The sequence below is a fragment of the Erythranthe guttata genome, chromosome 12 (genome assembly GCF_056151865.1).
Source record: "Erythranthe guttata isolate IM_541 chromosome 12, IM_541, whole genome shotgun sequence".
Classification (NCBI taxonomy): domain Eukaryota; kingdom Viridiplantae; phylum Streptophyta; class Magnoliopsida; order Lamiales; family Phrymaceae; genus Erythranthe; species Erythranthe guttata.
Genome location: NC_142544.1, coordinates 1,968,184 through 1,980,958, shown reverse-complemented (window position 1 = coordinate 1,980,958; position 12,775 = coordinate 1,968,184). Strand labels below are relative to the sequence as shown.

Genomic DNA, 12,775 nt, shown 5'->3' with positions numbered 1-12,775 from the left:
TCCATACCAAATAATATACATTATAGTCCCTCTATAAAATTGCATCTATAGTTTGTAGATCTAGCTAACATTACCATTTTCATGTATCAAACTTCATAATCACTCACTCCCTTGCTTCTAAGTTAAGGCTAAAAATCATCATAAATAATTATTTAGTGACAAATTTGATCATAATTTAACAGAAAAAATATTTTCGAAAAAATAATAATAATAATAATAATAATGGTGATTGGATTTTACAAAAACTTTGTATTGGAAAATAAATACTAATTCCGATTCATGATTTGATTTTTTAATTACTTATATAATTTATGTAGAAAAAGATCTCGAATTTCCTGCAGCTCAAAGTCGTGGTTATTACTTAACGATTTTCTGTCTAAAAAGACGTCACTGCATATTAACAAACTGCAGGAAAGACGAGATAAAAAAGACTAATCTTTTGACTTGAAAAGAAATACTCCACTACTTCGAGCCAAGCTCAAATCCAACGGCCAAAATTCCGCCGGAGCGGAGCAGCGTGAATCAAAAATTACCGCCGGAGATGGCTCGCGTGGGTGGAATCACGAGCGCCGTCAACGTCGGAATAGCGGTCCAAGCCGATTGGGAGAACCGGGAATTCGTTTCGCACATCTCCCTCAACGTTCGTCGCCTCTTTGACTTCCTCGTACAATTCGGTACAATTTGCACTCAGATCCCTCTTTTAATTCTGCAATTTTTCTTCGCCGGAATTTAGGTTTAATTTGAATTTTGTTTTTCTTCTTCTGTTAGAATCGACGACGAAGAACAAATTGGCGAAATTGAACGAGAAGCTCGACACATTGGAGCGGCGCCTGGAATTGCTGGAAGTACAAGTCAGTAATGCAACGGCAAATCCTGCTCTTTTCGCTCCCAGTTGATCGATCTCCTCTGAAATTCCCATCTTCTTCTGTAAGAAATTCATATCGCTGGATTTATTTTGTTTGATTTTTTTTTATTTTTTTTTTGTTGTTGTTGTTGAATCATAGAAATACCTAGGGTTTTTTTTTTTTTTTTTTTTTTTTGTTGTTGTTTTTCAATATTAAATAAATTGATTAAAAGTGCCCCCTTTTTCTTAATTTGGAGTATATACAATTCACTATGATATCAATTTTTTTTTTCTTTCTATGGATTATTTCCACTGCATTTCCAAATTTTGTTCATTTTATCCGAAACTCGAAATACTTTGCAATGCTTAGATACATAAAACTGAAATTAGTGCAACCTATGAATTATTCGTCTCTTTAACCCCTTTTGTGGTGTTGTTTTGCCGTTTACCGAGACTTTAAAGATTCAAAAGTTAAAAGATTCTTAGCATGATCGTTTTTCCAAGTTTACCATCGTACATAGTATTTGTTGTGCTTCGCTGCTTTTCTTGTTAGTTAGTGATTAGCAACGAGCGATCATTCCTAAAAGAATTCCTGTTTTTGAAGAGTTTTGAATGTGAAAATTGAAATTATTATTTAGTCATTAGGCATGAAAGGATAGACGGGTATTTGTCGACTATCGTTGATTCTGACCGCAAATTCCAAGAATCGAGACCAGGTTTTTGTGCTCAACTTTGTAAGGAAATGCTTCTCGTGTAATTGTTTCCAGATGTTTGTGTTGATAATAAATCCTCTTGCATGATTTTGTTTGCTTAGTGAGGATTGAACATACATTTGTCCAAGAAACTGAAGTCATCAAAATAATATATAAGTGATCAAAAAGTCGAGTTCGCTCGACTTCAAGTAACTTTTTTTTTCATAGGTTTGCAAAAGAACCCGCAGCTATAGTTGTGCGCGGGGCAAAATCCGCTTTTGTACAATAACTCATAAATCACTCAAAAGATGTAAATTGCACTAGCAAGCCATGTGCGACGAGTTTACCTAAAAAATGTTGGTTGAACTTGGCATATATATACATAGATTTATTATTTTTGGAGTATTTTTTCAGTATATATTTGACACGACGATGATAAAATTTTGGCTTTGCCACTGTCGTGTTGAAGTAAATTTCTATGAGATGGAGTTCGTTTCGTTCGTTATAGCCTAAATTTTCGGAGCTCAAGTTCAAGTCCAAAGTAGTCACTAAAGCTCACGAGCTTTCGACCTAAACATGTTTATTTTTTTAAATTTTAAGCTAATTAGTTCTGAAAATTAAATTTAAATTTATTATTCTCAACTTATATTATTCATAATGCACACCAAATATCTATTTATAAATTTGCCCAATAGAGACAAAAGAAGGGTCTTCTTTTTTTTATTAAGCAAAGAAGTTATCAACGTATTAATTAAGTGATAGATTATAGATGCCAAGTTGCTAACCACTCCTTAAAAATACCATGTTTTATTAAACTGAAATGTTAAATGTCGTATCAATTTTACGAATACCATATTGAATTCAAAAGTTATTTTGACCTTTTTCCTAGCCTGATTTTGACAAAATTCAAAATATGGGAATTGTAGTCAGTTAGTTTTCTAATCAAACTTGAATCAGTTAAATTGGATATCGGATGACAAAGTTTATGTATGGGCGAGTTAAATTTAGATTTTAAATAGCTAAAAACATCAAAGTTATGGACAATATTCATCGATCCATGCACATCTTTCTCACCCGACATCGAATCTTGGTGATTCCAATTGGATTACAAAGATAATTCAAAGAACTAGAAAATACATGTTTTGAGTTTTGACTAATTTTAAATCGAAAGCCAAAATGATATAATCAAAATTGAAAGGGCATTTATCACATTCTTTTATCAAATGTACTAATAAGTGATGAAATGGGATAAGAACAAACTTATTGCTGATACGAACATTATGATTGTACTCAACAAATTTCGAAGTGACATAATTGACCTTTTGCATGCTTTAATAATAATGACAAAATGCATTACGTCCCTTGTAAATTTCTGTTTTCCGCACTTTCTCCCTTAAAAATTAAAAAAATGAATATTCCCCTCTCCAAATATTATATTAATTGCACTTTGCCCCATTATTCAGTTTTTGAGGCATTTTGCAACAAAAATATTATTTAAAAGGGCAATATGCAAAAAAGTAATGTTTTTAAGGGACAACGTGCAATAAAAGTAACATTTAAAGGGGCAACATGCAACAAAAATCCTCAATTCCGATGAATAATCCATCGGAATTTTGCTATCGGGGCAATGTGCAAGAGTAATATTTTGAAGGAGGACATTCACTTTTAAAAATTTTGAGGGGTAAATTGCGAAAATTAGAAATTTACAGGGGGGTGATGTGCAATTTACCCTAATAATAATAATAATAATAATAATAATAATAATAATAATAATAATAATAATAATAATAATAATAATAATAATAATAATAATAATAATAATAATAATAATAATAATAATAATAATAATAATAATAATAATAATAATAATAATAATAATAATAATAATAATAACAAAAAGTAAAAATTAATATTAATAATGCCGCCACAACTGGGTTTAGTAGTAGTACTGTTAGTTTCTACAGGGGTAATATCGTCCTTTGGCAAAAAATCGAAGTTGTACTTCTGTTGCAGGACATTGTACTCGCACTGAAGCAGCAAAGCTCATGGAATAATTTAAATATCAATCCGCCAATTCTCGATCAGGAAAGCAGAAAACACCACTACATTGTCGCCGACAAACTCCGGTGATTTCCGGTAAGTATATAAGCAAATTTATTTATTCCCGCCGATCATCCTATCTGCTCCGATCATTTTTTTTTTTTTTTGCTGTATAAGTAATTTTTCGTTTATTCATTCATAGTATATGACATATTTAGTTGGATTTTTATGTTAATTGATTGAATTTCGATCTTCTGATTTATTTTGTAGCTACTGAGTTTTTTTTTTTTTTTTTTTTTTTTTAAAATCGGTGAAAAAAACATTAGTTTGTTTTGAGAGCTGATTGAATTGTAGGTGAAAGCATAAATTATGGAGAGGAAGCAGGAATTGGAGTGGGAATCAGCTCAGAGAACTGGAATAAGTGTAGACCTTGTATCTGCAGCCAAACAACACCTCGATTTTCTCGCAGCCGTTGATCGGAACCTTTGGCTCTACGAAGGACCAGGTTTAGATAGAGCCATTTACAGGTAAGAAGAATCTGATTGTGGAATTATTGTAGTATGTGTTCTTGTTTATTCCTTGATTGTGAATGGTAATCTATGCTAGATTAAGGCAATATGAAATCGATGAGATTTACGATGATTCTCTTTTTTTTCGATTTTTTTATGTTGTTCTTGATGCATAAACTTGAGCCAATTGTGTTAGCCAGCTTAGATAAAGTAATTGACCTAGATCGATTTCTGGAAAATAAAACGATGTTCGTATTCTCGTGTCTGTGGGTTCTCTGCTATGTGTTCGTGATCGGTGTATGTCTTAAATATTTTGCTATGTCGTCTTCTCGTCGAGATTTTTATATTTATCGTTCGTTTGCTAGGTATAATGCTTTTTGGCTTCCCTTGCTCGCGAAACATTCGGGATCGCAACTCGTTGATGGTCCGTTGGTGGTCCCGTTAGATTGTGAATGGATATGGCACTGTCACAGGCTCAATCCAGTATGCTTCTGTACCGTGTTATTTGTCGACGATTTTATTACCTTACTTTAATTCGTATGCATAAAATGTCAACTGCTGATTTCGTCTCTCAGGTCAGATATATATCGGACTGCAAGGAGTTCTACGGGAAAATTCTTGACAATCGGAATGTTGTTTCTTCGGTGGGTGAAACTTCAAGAAAAGAAAGTGAAAATATTTGGAAAAAGTTATACCCGAGTGAGCCCTACGAATTGGATTTGACCGGTACTCTTCAAGTTAAAATCGGAGGAGAAAAATTCACCAAGTATGATTTGATCTCTGCTGTTCAAAGACAAATTCCGTTCTTTTATCAGGTAAAAAATATTTTTATTATCATTTTCGTTCACTTGTTAGATAAGATAAGAAAATGTAGCTTAATTGGATATATTGTATATAGGTATCCAGGCCCCATATGAACGATAATCGGTATCTTCAAGAATCTGTTGCTCGGTACAAAGGATTTCTGCACCTAATAAAGAAAAACAAAGAGAGATCCATAAAGAGCTTCTCGGTTCCAACGTACGACATCGACCTTATCTGGCACACTCACCAGCTACATCCAGTTTCTTACTGCAAAGACCTTGTGAAAATCATGGGAAAAGTTTTGGAGCACGATGACACCGACTCAGACAGAACCAAAGGTCAGAAACTTGATGTCGGATTTTCCGGGACTGAAAAGACATACGAAACGATGTATGGTTGTAGATATCGTAGAGCTGGGGCTATGTACCTAGGCCAAGCTCCTTCACCTGTCAGAACTATTCCGTACTATGGCATTGTCAGCAAGAAGTTGCCCCCTTCCGATGAAAACCAGAAAATCAAACTTCCCGAGATGAAAATTCTGGAGGTAGTTATTTTAATAAATTTATATATATATAATAAATAAAAAATTAAAAAAACAGGTTTTGTTAAGTAGCTCTGGACAGAGTTAATGATTTGTGCAATATTTTTCAGGTCATGTTGGAATTTACGGGAGTGAGAAATCTACCGGAGGGACACGATGGAAATCTCTTTTTGGAGTTCGGTAAGGCTGAACCCGACGCCATTTTCAATGCAAAGAAAAGTGTTGAGTTATTTTCCGAATTCGGGGAGAAACAGGTGGTTTCCTTCCATTGTCAACCGACGGGGCATTTGCTTTTTGAAATTATATCGAAATCATCGAAAACTATGGGGGCCGCTTCAATATCTATGGAAGATTTTGTCTCCCCACATTGTAGTCTTACTGTAGAGAAATGGCTGGAGTTGGTGCCGAGTTCAAATACAATAGATTCTAAAGAAATTGGCTTACGAGTGGCGATATCAGTTACTGTACCTACCACAGCACCGTATGTACTTCGTATGATTCGCTCTCGGCTATTCCCAAAAAGTCCGTGTCTATTTCCACTGCCGATGAGAAAGGTTCAATTTGCTAAAAGTCGGACTGATGTTGTTGATGAAGCTGGAAATTTGATCATGAGCCTACAAACGAGGTACTTTCGGTTTTATAACTTTTCTCTTATAGCAGATGAGTTACTTTTCCCTAGAAGAATTCAGTCTTTGATTTGGCAAATATTGATGAATACCTAATTTTAATATAACATATGTTTCGTGTGTCGAATTTCAGAGTTTCGAAAAAAATTAAAGGCAAAATTGGAAGTATGAGAAGAGAGGTGGTTGGCACGACGGAATCAGGCGAAAAATGTAAATTGGCTGTGTTCGCAGAGTCGAAATGGGCGATCATAAATTCTCCATGGTCACTTAAGCTTCCAAATAAAAACAACGACGACGGCCACTTTTTGGAGCTGACTGGTCCTCACACGGTAACTTCCTTATTTTTTTTATGCAATAAACTTTGCACCCGTTAAAACTAGCTCCCAACAATAAAAAATCGAAACGAGAAATAATAGGTACACAAAATTCATATGTATTGGTTATATATGTTCGTCGTTTAGGTAAGACTATTCCATGGTGGAAGGCTGGATTACGAGTCGAAGTACTGCCAAAAGCATAGAAGCGAAAATGAACTCGAACGCCACCTAATAACAGCAATAGAATTCTCGGAAGCAGAACCTTACGGTAGGGCGGTGGCATTACTTGACTTGAAATCCGGTACTGTCAAGGTAATATATTTCCCGTATAAAATTACTAAAACCGAGCAAACTTGTAAACATAGTACCTCTGAACAGTTTATTATTGTTTAGGTTAAAGAAGAATGGTTCCTTTTGCCTGGATTTATAGTCGCGTTTATACTTGGTAGTATATCGAGAAAGGAGGGTTATAGTAGCAATACAATGGGCTTGGAAACTCTGAAGCATAAAGGATTGTCGAATGAAGTTGAGGATGTGTGTGTAGAGGCGAAAGTCGGTGGAAATTGGAACGGAAAATGTGGTGGTGGTGGTGAGTGTGAGAAGATTGAGTTCGGTGGATGTGGTGGTTGTGGTGGATGTGGTGGTGGTTGTGGAAACATGGTCGAGGCCGGTGGTTGTGGTGGTTGCGGTGGTGGCTGTGGCGGCGGTGGCTGCGGAAACATGGCTAAAACTGGTGGTTGTGGTGGTTGTGGAGGAGGATGTGGCGGCGGTGGCTGTGGAAACATGGCTAAAACCGGTGGATGTGGTGGTTGTGGTGGTGGGTGTGGAAACATGGCTAGAAGCGGGGGCTGCGGTGGTTGTGGCGGTTGTGGTGGCTGTGGTGGTAGTTATGATAATGAACACCCAATTCAAGTAGTCAAACCGGGGAATGAGGTCCTCGTTGCATGAAATCTGTTTTTGTGCATTAACAAGTTTTCAGCTAATCTTTTGTGTGCGCGTGTGCGCGCGTGTGTGTGTGAGAGGTCTCCTTTAAAGTGTGCTGTAAATATATGTGTGCAGCTTTGGAGTGCTATTTGATATTTTGATTTTAAATCCCTCTATTGTCCCCGTTTTAAATGAAATAAATATGTGCTTTGGCCTCATAATTTGAATTCAAAGAGATTTCAAGCAACTTTTGAGTAAAGATTAAATAACTTACGGATCTCTATGGTATTATTAATTACAAATATCTCCCGGCTATTTTTTCGTCTTGCAATTACATCCTTACGGAGTTATGAGTAACGGAATCTAGAAGGTTTCGTGGAATATTTTTTTTTCAAATTTTCTAATCCTTCCCTAAGGGGTATTGTAAATAGGGCATATTACAAATAAGCCCATCAGTGGGTATTTATTCATAAAGAGATCCAGACAATAATCTTCTTTACCAATAAGTCCACACATGGTCCAGATTTTTGTAAAGGACTAAAATAACCCCTCTTACTTTAATATGCTCCAATTTCATCCTTAACTTAATTTAACTTCAATTTGACCCCAAATTTCACAAATTATTCAATTTTGACCAAAAACTTTTTTTTTTTTCACAAAATTTTTTTTTTTCAAAAACTTTTTTTCCCCGCCGGATTCCGGCTTTGACTTTTTTTTTTATTTTTTTTTTCTGTAACTTTTTTTTCCGTTTAAACAGCAATATTGCTGTGAATGACAGTAATATTAACTATATTACTGTTAAACACAGTAAAATTAACTAAATTATAGTTTAACACAGTGATATTGCTATATTAATCTCTAGCACATTAATATTAACACAACAAAACTCATTATTATTGTGTAATAAAGTAATATTACTATGTTGTCCGTTCAACAAATGTAAACATAATAAAAAAAAACCAAAAGAATTAATATTACTGTGAGTGACAGTAATATTACTATAGCAACAGTAATATTACTATAGCAACAGTAATATTACAATAGTAGACATTAATATTATTACGTTACTCCGTGAATAACTCAAACAAACAAAAAATCCAAACAAAATAATAATATTGATGTGGTTGACAACAATATTACTATAACAACAGTAATATTACCGTCAACCACAGTAATATTATTGTGTTTACAGTAATATTACAATAATAGACAGTAATATTAATACGTTACTCCGTGAATAACTCAAACAAAACAAAAACCCCAAAAAAATAATAATATTGATGTTATTGACAGTAATATTATTGTGTTTACAGTTATTTTACTGTCAACGACAGTAATCTAATTACGTTGACTTGTCAACAAATCAAACAAAATAAAAAAAATAATAATAATAAATAAAAAATAATAATATTGCATTAATTTACTGTCAACGGCAGCACAATTACATAAATGTAATGTCAACGGCAGTACAATTACGTTAATTAACTATCATTGACAGTATAACTACGTTAATTTACTGTCAGTGACAGCACAATTACGGTCAACGTTTAGCGGCGGACGTGGAAAAACAAAACAAACCAAACAAAAAAAAAAACCTTAAAAAAACACTAAAAAAAGTCAACGCCGGAGACCGCCGGAAACCGGCAAAAAAATTCGGAAGAAAAGAAAATAAAATAAAAAAAAAAAAAAAAAAAAAAAAGCAAAAAAAAAATAATAAGTCAACGCCGGAGACCGGCGTTGACCGCCGGTCAACGCTGGAAACCGGCGAAAAAATCCGGAAGAAAGGAAAAAAAAAAAATGAAAAGTCAACGCCGGAATCCGGCGGCAAAAAAAAAAATTTTTGAAAAAAAAAATGTTTTGGGTCAAAATTTAATAATTTGTGAAATTTGGGGTCAAATTGAAATTAAATTAAGTTAAGGATGAAATTGGAGCATATTAAATTATACTCCAAAAAAAAGTCAAAATTGAATTTTTGTGGTCAAAATTGAACTTTTATGGACAAAATTGATTAATTTGGATTACAATTAAGAATTGGGTATAAATGGTTGAGGGTAATATTGGGATATACATGAATGTTTCATTTAGTTATAATAAATATTAAAGGGATGGGCTTATTGGTGAAAGAGATATGTCCCCTAAACCTAGAATAATAAACATGCTTGGTTGGGGACTTTTGCATAAAAATCCCTTGTAAATATCCATAAGGGGGCACCTGCAATATTTTTTCTTACCTTCCGGGATACGCATAATTTACTCACAGTTTATTTAATAAAAGAGTAATTTAGACAATACATTCATTTTTAGAGGTATTTGTTGTAAGTTATTTAGTCTTAACCCCCAAACTTAATTAAAATGATACATTATAAGAGAGAAAAGAAAAGGCGATGGGCTCACAATTAACTGGGCCTGGTATACAGTTGGGTTCTATTCTAAACGAAAAGTTTTGAGACTAACAAAATTTGTGTGTTTTTTTTTTTTAAATTGTTTTTGAGAATTAAATTGTATATACAGATATAAATTAAACTAGTCAAGAATATCAAACGGTTCAATTTAATTTTCAATCCTAATTGTATAGGTTAGTTGCGACTATTAGATTCCGAAAATGCAAATTAATAATAATAGTAACGTATCAGACCATTATTGGATGATCTAACCCACGATACCAAACAGTGCGAATCCCGGGAAAACTATTGGCAATTTATTGACCGTGGTTAATTATTCACTCAACCATGGTTAAATATTAGCGGCAAAAGTAGAGGTCTACCCGGCATAAGGGTCCCTCTGTGGTGGGACAGCCGCGCGCATAATCTGTGTATCTTAAACTTACTTATTCCACTAATTTTAATTATTAGTCAACCTTCAATTATTTTTTTCTTCCGGATTTTTTTTTTCCCGGATTCCGGCGTTGACCGGCGGTCAACGCCGGTCTCCGGCGTTGACTTTTAATTTTTTTTTTTTTTTTTTTTTTTTTTCTTCCGGATTTTTTTTCCGGATTCCGGCGTTGACCGGCGGTAAACACCGGTCTCCGGCGTTGACTTTTTTTTATTTTTTTTATTTTATTTTTTTTTTAATTTTTTTTTTCTGTAACTTTTTTTTCCGTTTAAACAACAATATTGCTTTGAATGACAGTAATATTAACTATATTACTGTTAAACACAGTAAAAATAACGAAACTATAGTTTAACACAGTGATATTGCTATATTAATCTCTAGCACATTAATATTAACACAACAAAATTCATTATTATTGTATAATAAAGTAATATTACTATGTTGTCCGTTCAACAAATGTAAACAAAATAAAAAAAACCAAAAGAATTAATATTACTGTGAGTGACAGTAATATTACTATAGCAACAGTAATATTACAATAGTAGACAGTAATATTATTACGTTACTCCGTGAATAACTCAAACAAACAAAATATCCAAACAAAAGAATAATATTGATGTGGTTGACATGAATATTACTATAACAAACAGTAATATTACCGTCAACCACAGTAATATTATTGTGTTTACAGTAATATTACAATAATAGACAGTAATATTAATACAAACACCACAAAAAAATAATAATATTGATGTTGTTGACAGTAATATTATTGTGTTTACAGTTATTTTACTGTCAACGACAGTAATATAATTACGTTGACTTGTCAACAAATAAAAAAAAAATAAAAAAAAATAATAATAAATAAAAAAATATAATATTGCATTAATTTACTGTCAACGGCAACACAATTACATAAATGTAATGTCAACGGCAGTACAATTACGTTAATTAACTATCATTGACAGTATAATTACGTTAATTTACTGTCAGTGACAGCACAATTACGGTCAACGTTTAGCGGCGGACGTGGAAAAACAAAACAAACCAAACAAAACAAAACAAAAAACTTAAAAAAACACTAAAAAAAGAGACCGCCGGAAACCGGCGAAAAAATTCGGAAGAAAAGAAAAGAAAAAAAAAAGAAAAAAGCAAAAAAAAAAAAAAAAAAAAAAAAAAAGTCAACGCCGGAGACCGGCGTTGACCGCCGGTCAACGCTGGAAACCGGCGAAAAAATCCGGAAGAAAGAAAGAAAAAAAAAAAAAAAAAAAAAAAAATATTAAAAAAGTCAACGCCGGAGACCGGCGTTGACCGCCGGTCAATGCCGGAATCCGGCGGCAAAAAAAAAGTTTTTGAAAAAAAAAATATTTTTTGAAAAAAAAAAAAATTTTGGGTCAAAATTTAATAATTTGTGAAATTTGGGGTCAAATTGAGATTAAATTAAGTTAAGGATGAAATTGGAGCATATTAAATTATACTCCAAAAAAAAGTCAAAATTGAATTTTTGTGGTCAAAATTGAACTTTTATGGACAAAATTGATTAATTTGGATTACAATTAAGAATTGGGTATAAATGGTTGAGGGTAATATTGGGATATACATGAATGTTTCCTTTAGTTATAATAAATATTAAAGGGATGGGCTTATTGGTAAAAGAGATATGTCCCCTAAACCTAGAATAATAAACATGCTTGGTTGGGGACTTTTGCATAAAAATCCCTAATAAATACATGACAATTGTGAGCAAGCCCAACGCATTTTATTTATTAAAAAAAAAAAGAAAAAAGAAAAACCTTACCATTCACCCCACTTTAATATTCCATACGTACCCTTTTTGCCTTTTTATATAAGTTTTCGACGATATTATTTTGTTATAAATTTGCATAGTTGGTTATCAACAACATGAGTTTATCAAGAAAATAAATAGATGGGGTGTGGTAGAGACTTTGATTACTATTCAATTTCAAATAAAACTTTATATGTCAAATTACTGCTAATCCCATGAGGTAATGTCAAATTACGAAAAATCATCTTATGTTTGAGTAATTACAATTATATCCTTCAACGATGTATTTTCTTACTAAAAACCCCCCCATTCAGATGGTAAATTTGACAACATAAAGATGGACGTGTAAAACATTACATAGCTGATAGGAGTTGTTGTAATTACCCGAACATAAGATTTTTTTGATAATTTGACATTACCCGTAATTTGTCCAAATTTATATTAGATTCTTATTTGGTATATAACTATATTTTACGGGGGTAGAATGACAAATTCGTATTTATACGAACCCTTATCCACACAATTATTTAATTTTTAACAAGATGGGTTATGGTATAATTATTGGCAATTAATTGATTGATGTATTAATAATTAATTGCATACGAGTATAAGTACTTATTAACGAAAAGCATTCCAATACAGAAAGCAGTTTGGTTGTCCCGTGAATTCATATCCTACCTTTGAGACTTAAATTCAATTTCATTTATTTAATTTATTTCTTCATAATTAAAAAAAAAAAAAAAAAATGGATGATTGAAAATAATGCATGCTCCCGAACAACACAAGCTATAATTATTTTATCATAGCACCAACCACGCCATGCTTTTATATAATTCAAGTTGTTAGCATTATACTTTATT

At 32.9% G+C, this 12,775-nt stretch overlaps 2 protein-coding genes across 4 annotated transcripts; both read left to right on the top strand.

Moving 5' to 3' along the window:
* Nucleotides 1–444: 444 nt before the first annotated feature.
* On the top strand, nt 445–1,143 carry BRK1 (BRICK1). Its single transcript, XM_012977106.2, has 2 exons — nt 445–674; nt 769–1,143. The coding sequence occupies exons 1-2, from the start codon at nt 542–544 to the stop codon at nt 894–896; spliced, it is 261 nt and encodes an 86-aa protein (XP_012832560.1). The 5' UTR covers nt 445–541; the 3' UTR covers nt 897–1,143.
* A 2,313-nt stretch (nt 1,144–3,456) lies between these two features.
* On the top strand, nt 3,457–7,518 carry LOC105953488 (glycine-rich domain-containing protein 2). 3 transcript variants are annotated; one of them, XM_088826191.1, is made up of 10 exons: nt 3,457–3,672; nt 3,931–4,103; nt 4,451–4,568; nt 4,661–4,900; nt 4,984–5,433; nt 5,541–6,055; nt 6,190–6,385; nt 6,518–6,685; nt 6,767–7,169; nt 7,213–7,518. In XM_088826191.1, exons 2-10 carry the CDS (start codon nt 3,946–3,948, stop codon nt 7,287–7,289), a joined length of 2,325 nt encoding a protein of 774 aa, XP_088682317.1. In that variant the 5' UTR covers nt 3,457–3,672; nt 3,931–3,945; the 3' UTR covers nt 7,290–7,518. The 3 variants fall into 3 exon arrangements, with proteins under 3 accessions (XP_088682317.1, XP_012832607.2, XP_088682316.1); XM_012977153.2 differs by having other exon boundaries at nt 6,767–7,518; XM_088826190.1 differs by having other exon boundaries at nt 3,540–3,672; nt 3,903–4,103; nt 6,767–7,518.
* The last annotated feature ends 5,257 nt before the right edge of the window (nt 7,519–12,775 follow it).

What these genes read in the sequence shown, in the direction of transcription:
- LOC105953488 (XM_012977153.2), top strand. Translation starts at nt 3,946, where the DNA reads ATGGAGAGGAAGCAGGAATTGGAGTGGGAATCAGCTCAGAGAACTGGA. An exon ending in TTAGATAGAGCCATTTACAG is followed by an intron (nt 4,104 to 4,450) that starts GTAAGAAGAATC and finishes TTCGTTTGCTAG; the next exon opens with GTATAATGCTTTTTGGCTTC. An exon ending in ACTGTCACAGGCTCAATCCA is followed by an intron (nt 4,569 to 4,660) that starts GTATGCTTCTGT and finishes TTCGTCTCTCAG; the next exon opens with GTCAGATATATATCGGACTG.
- BRK1 (XM_012977106.2), top strand. Translation starts at nt 542, where the DNA reads ATGGCTCGCGTGGGTGGAATCACGAGCGCCGTCAACGTCGGAATAGCG. An exon ending in TGACTTCCTCGTACAATTCG is followed by an intron (nt 675 to 768) that starts GTACAATTTGCA and finishes TTCTTCTGTTAG; the next exon opens with AATCGACGACGAAGAACAAA.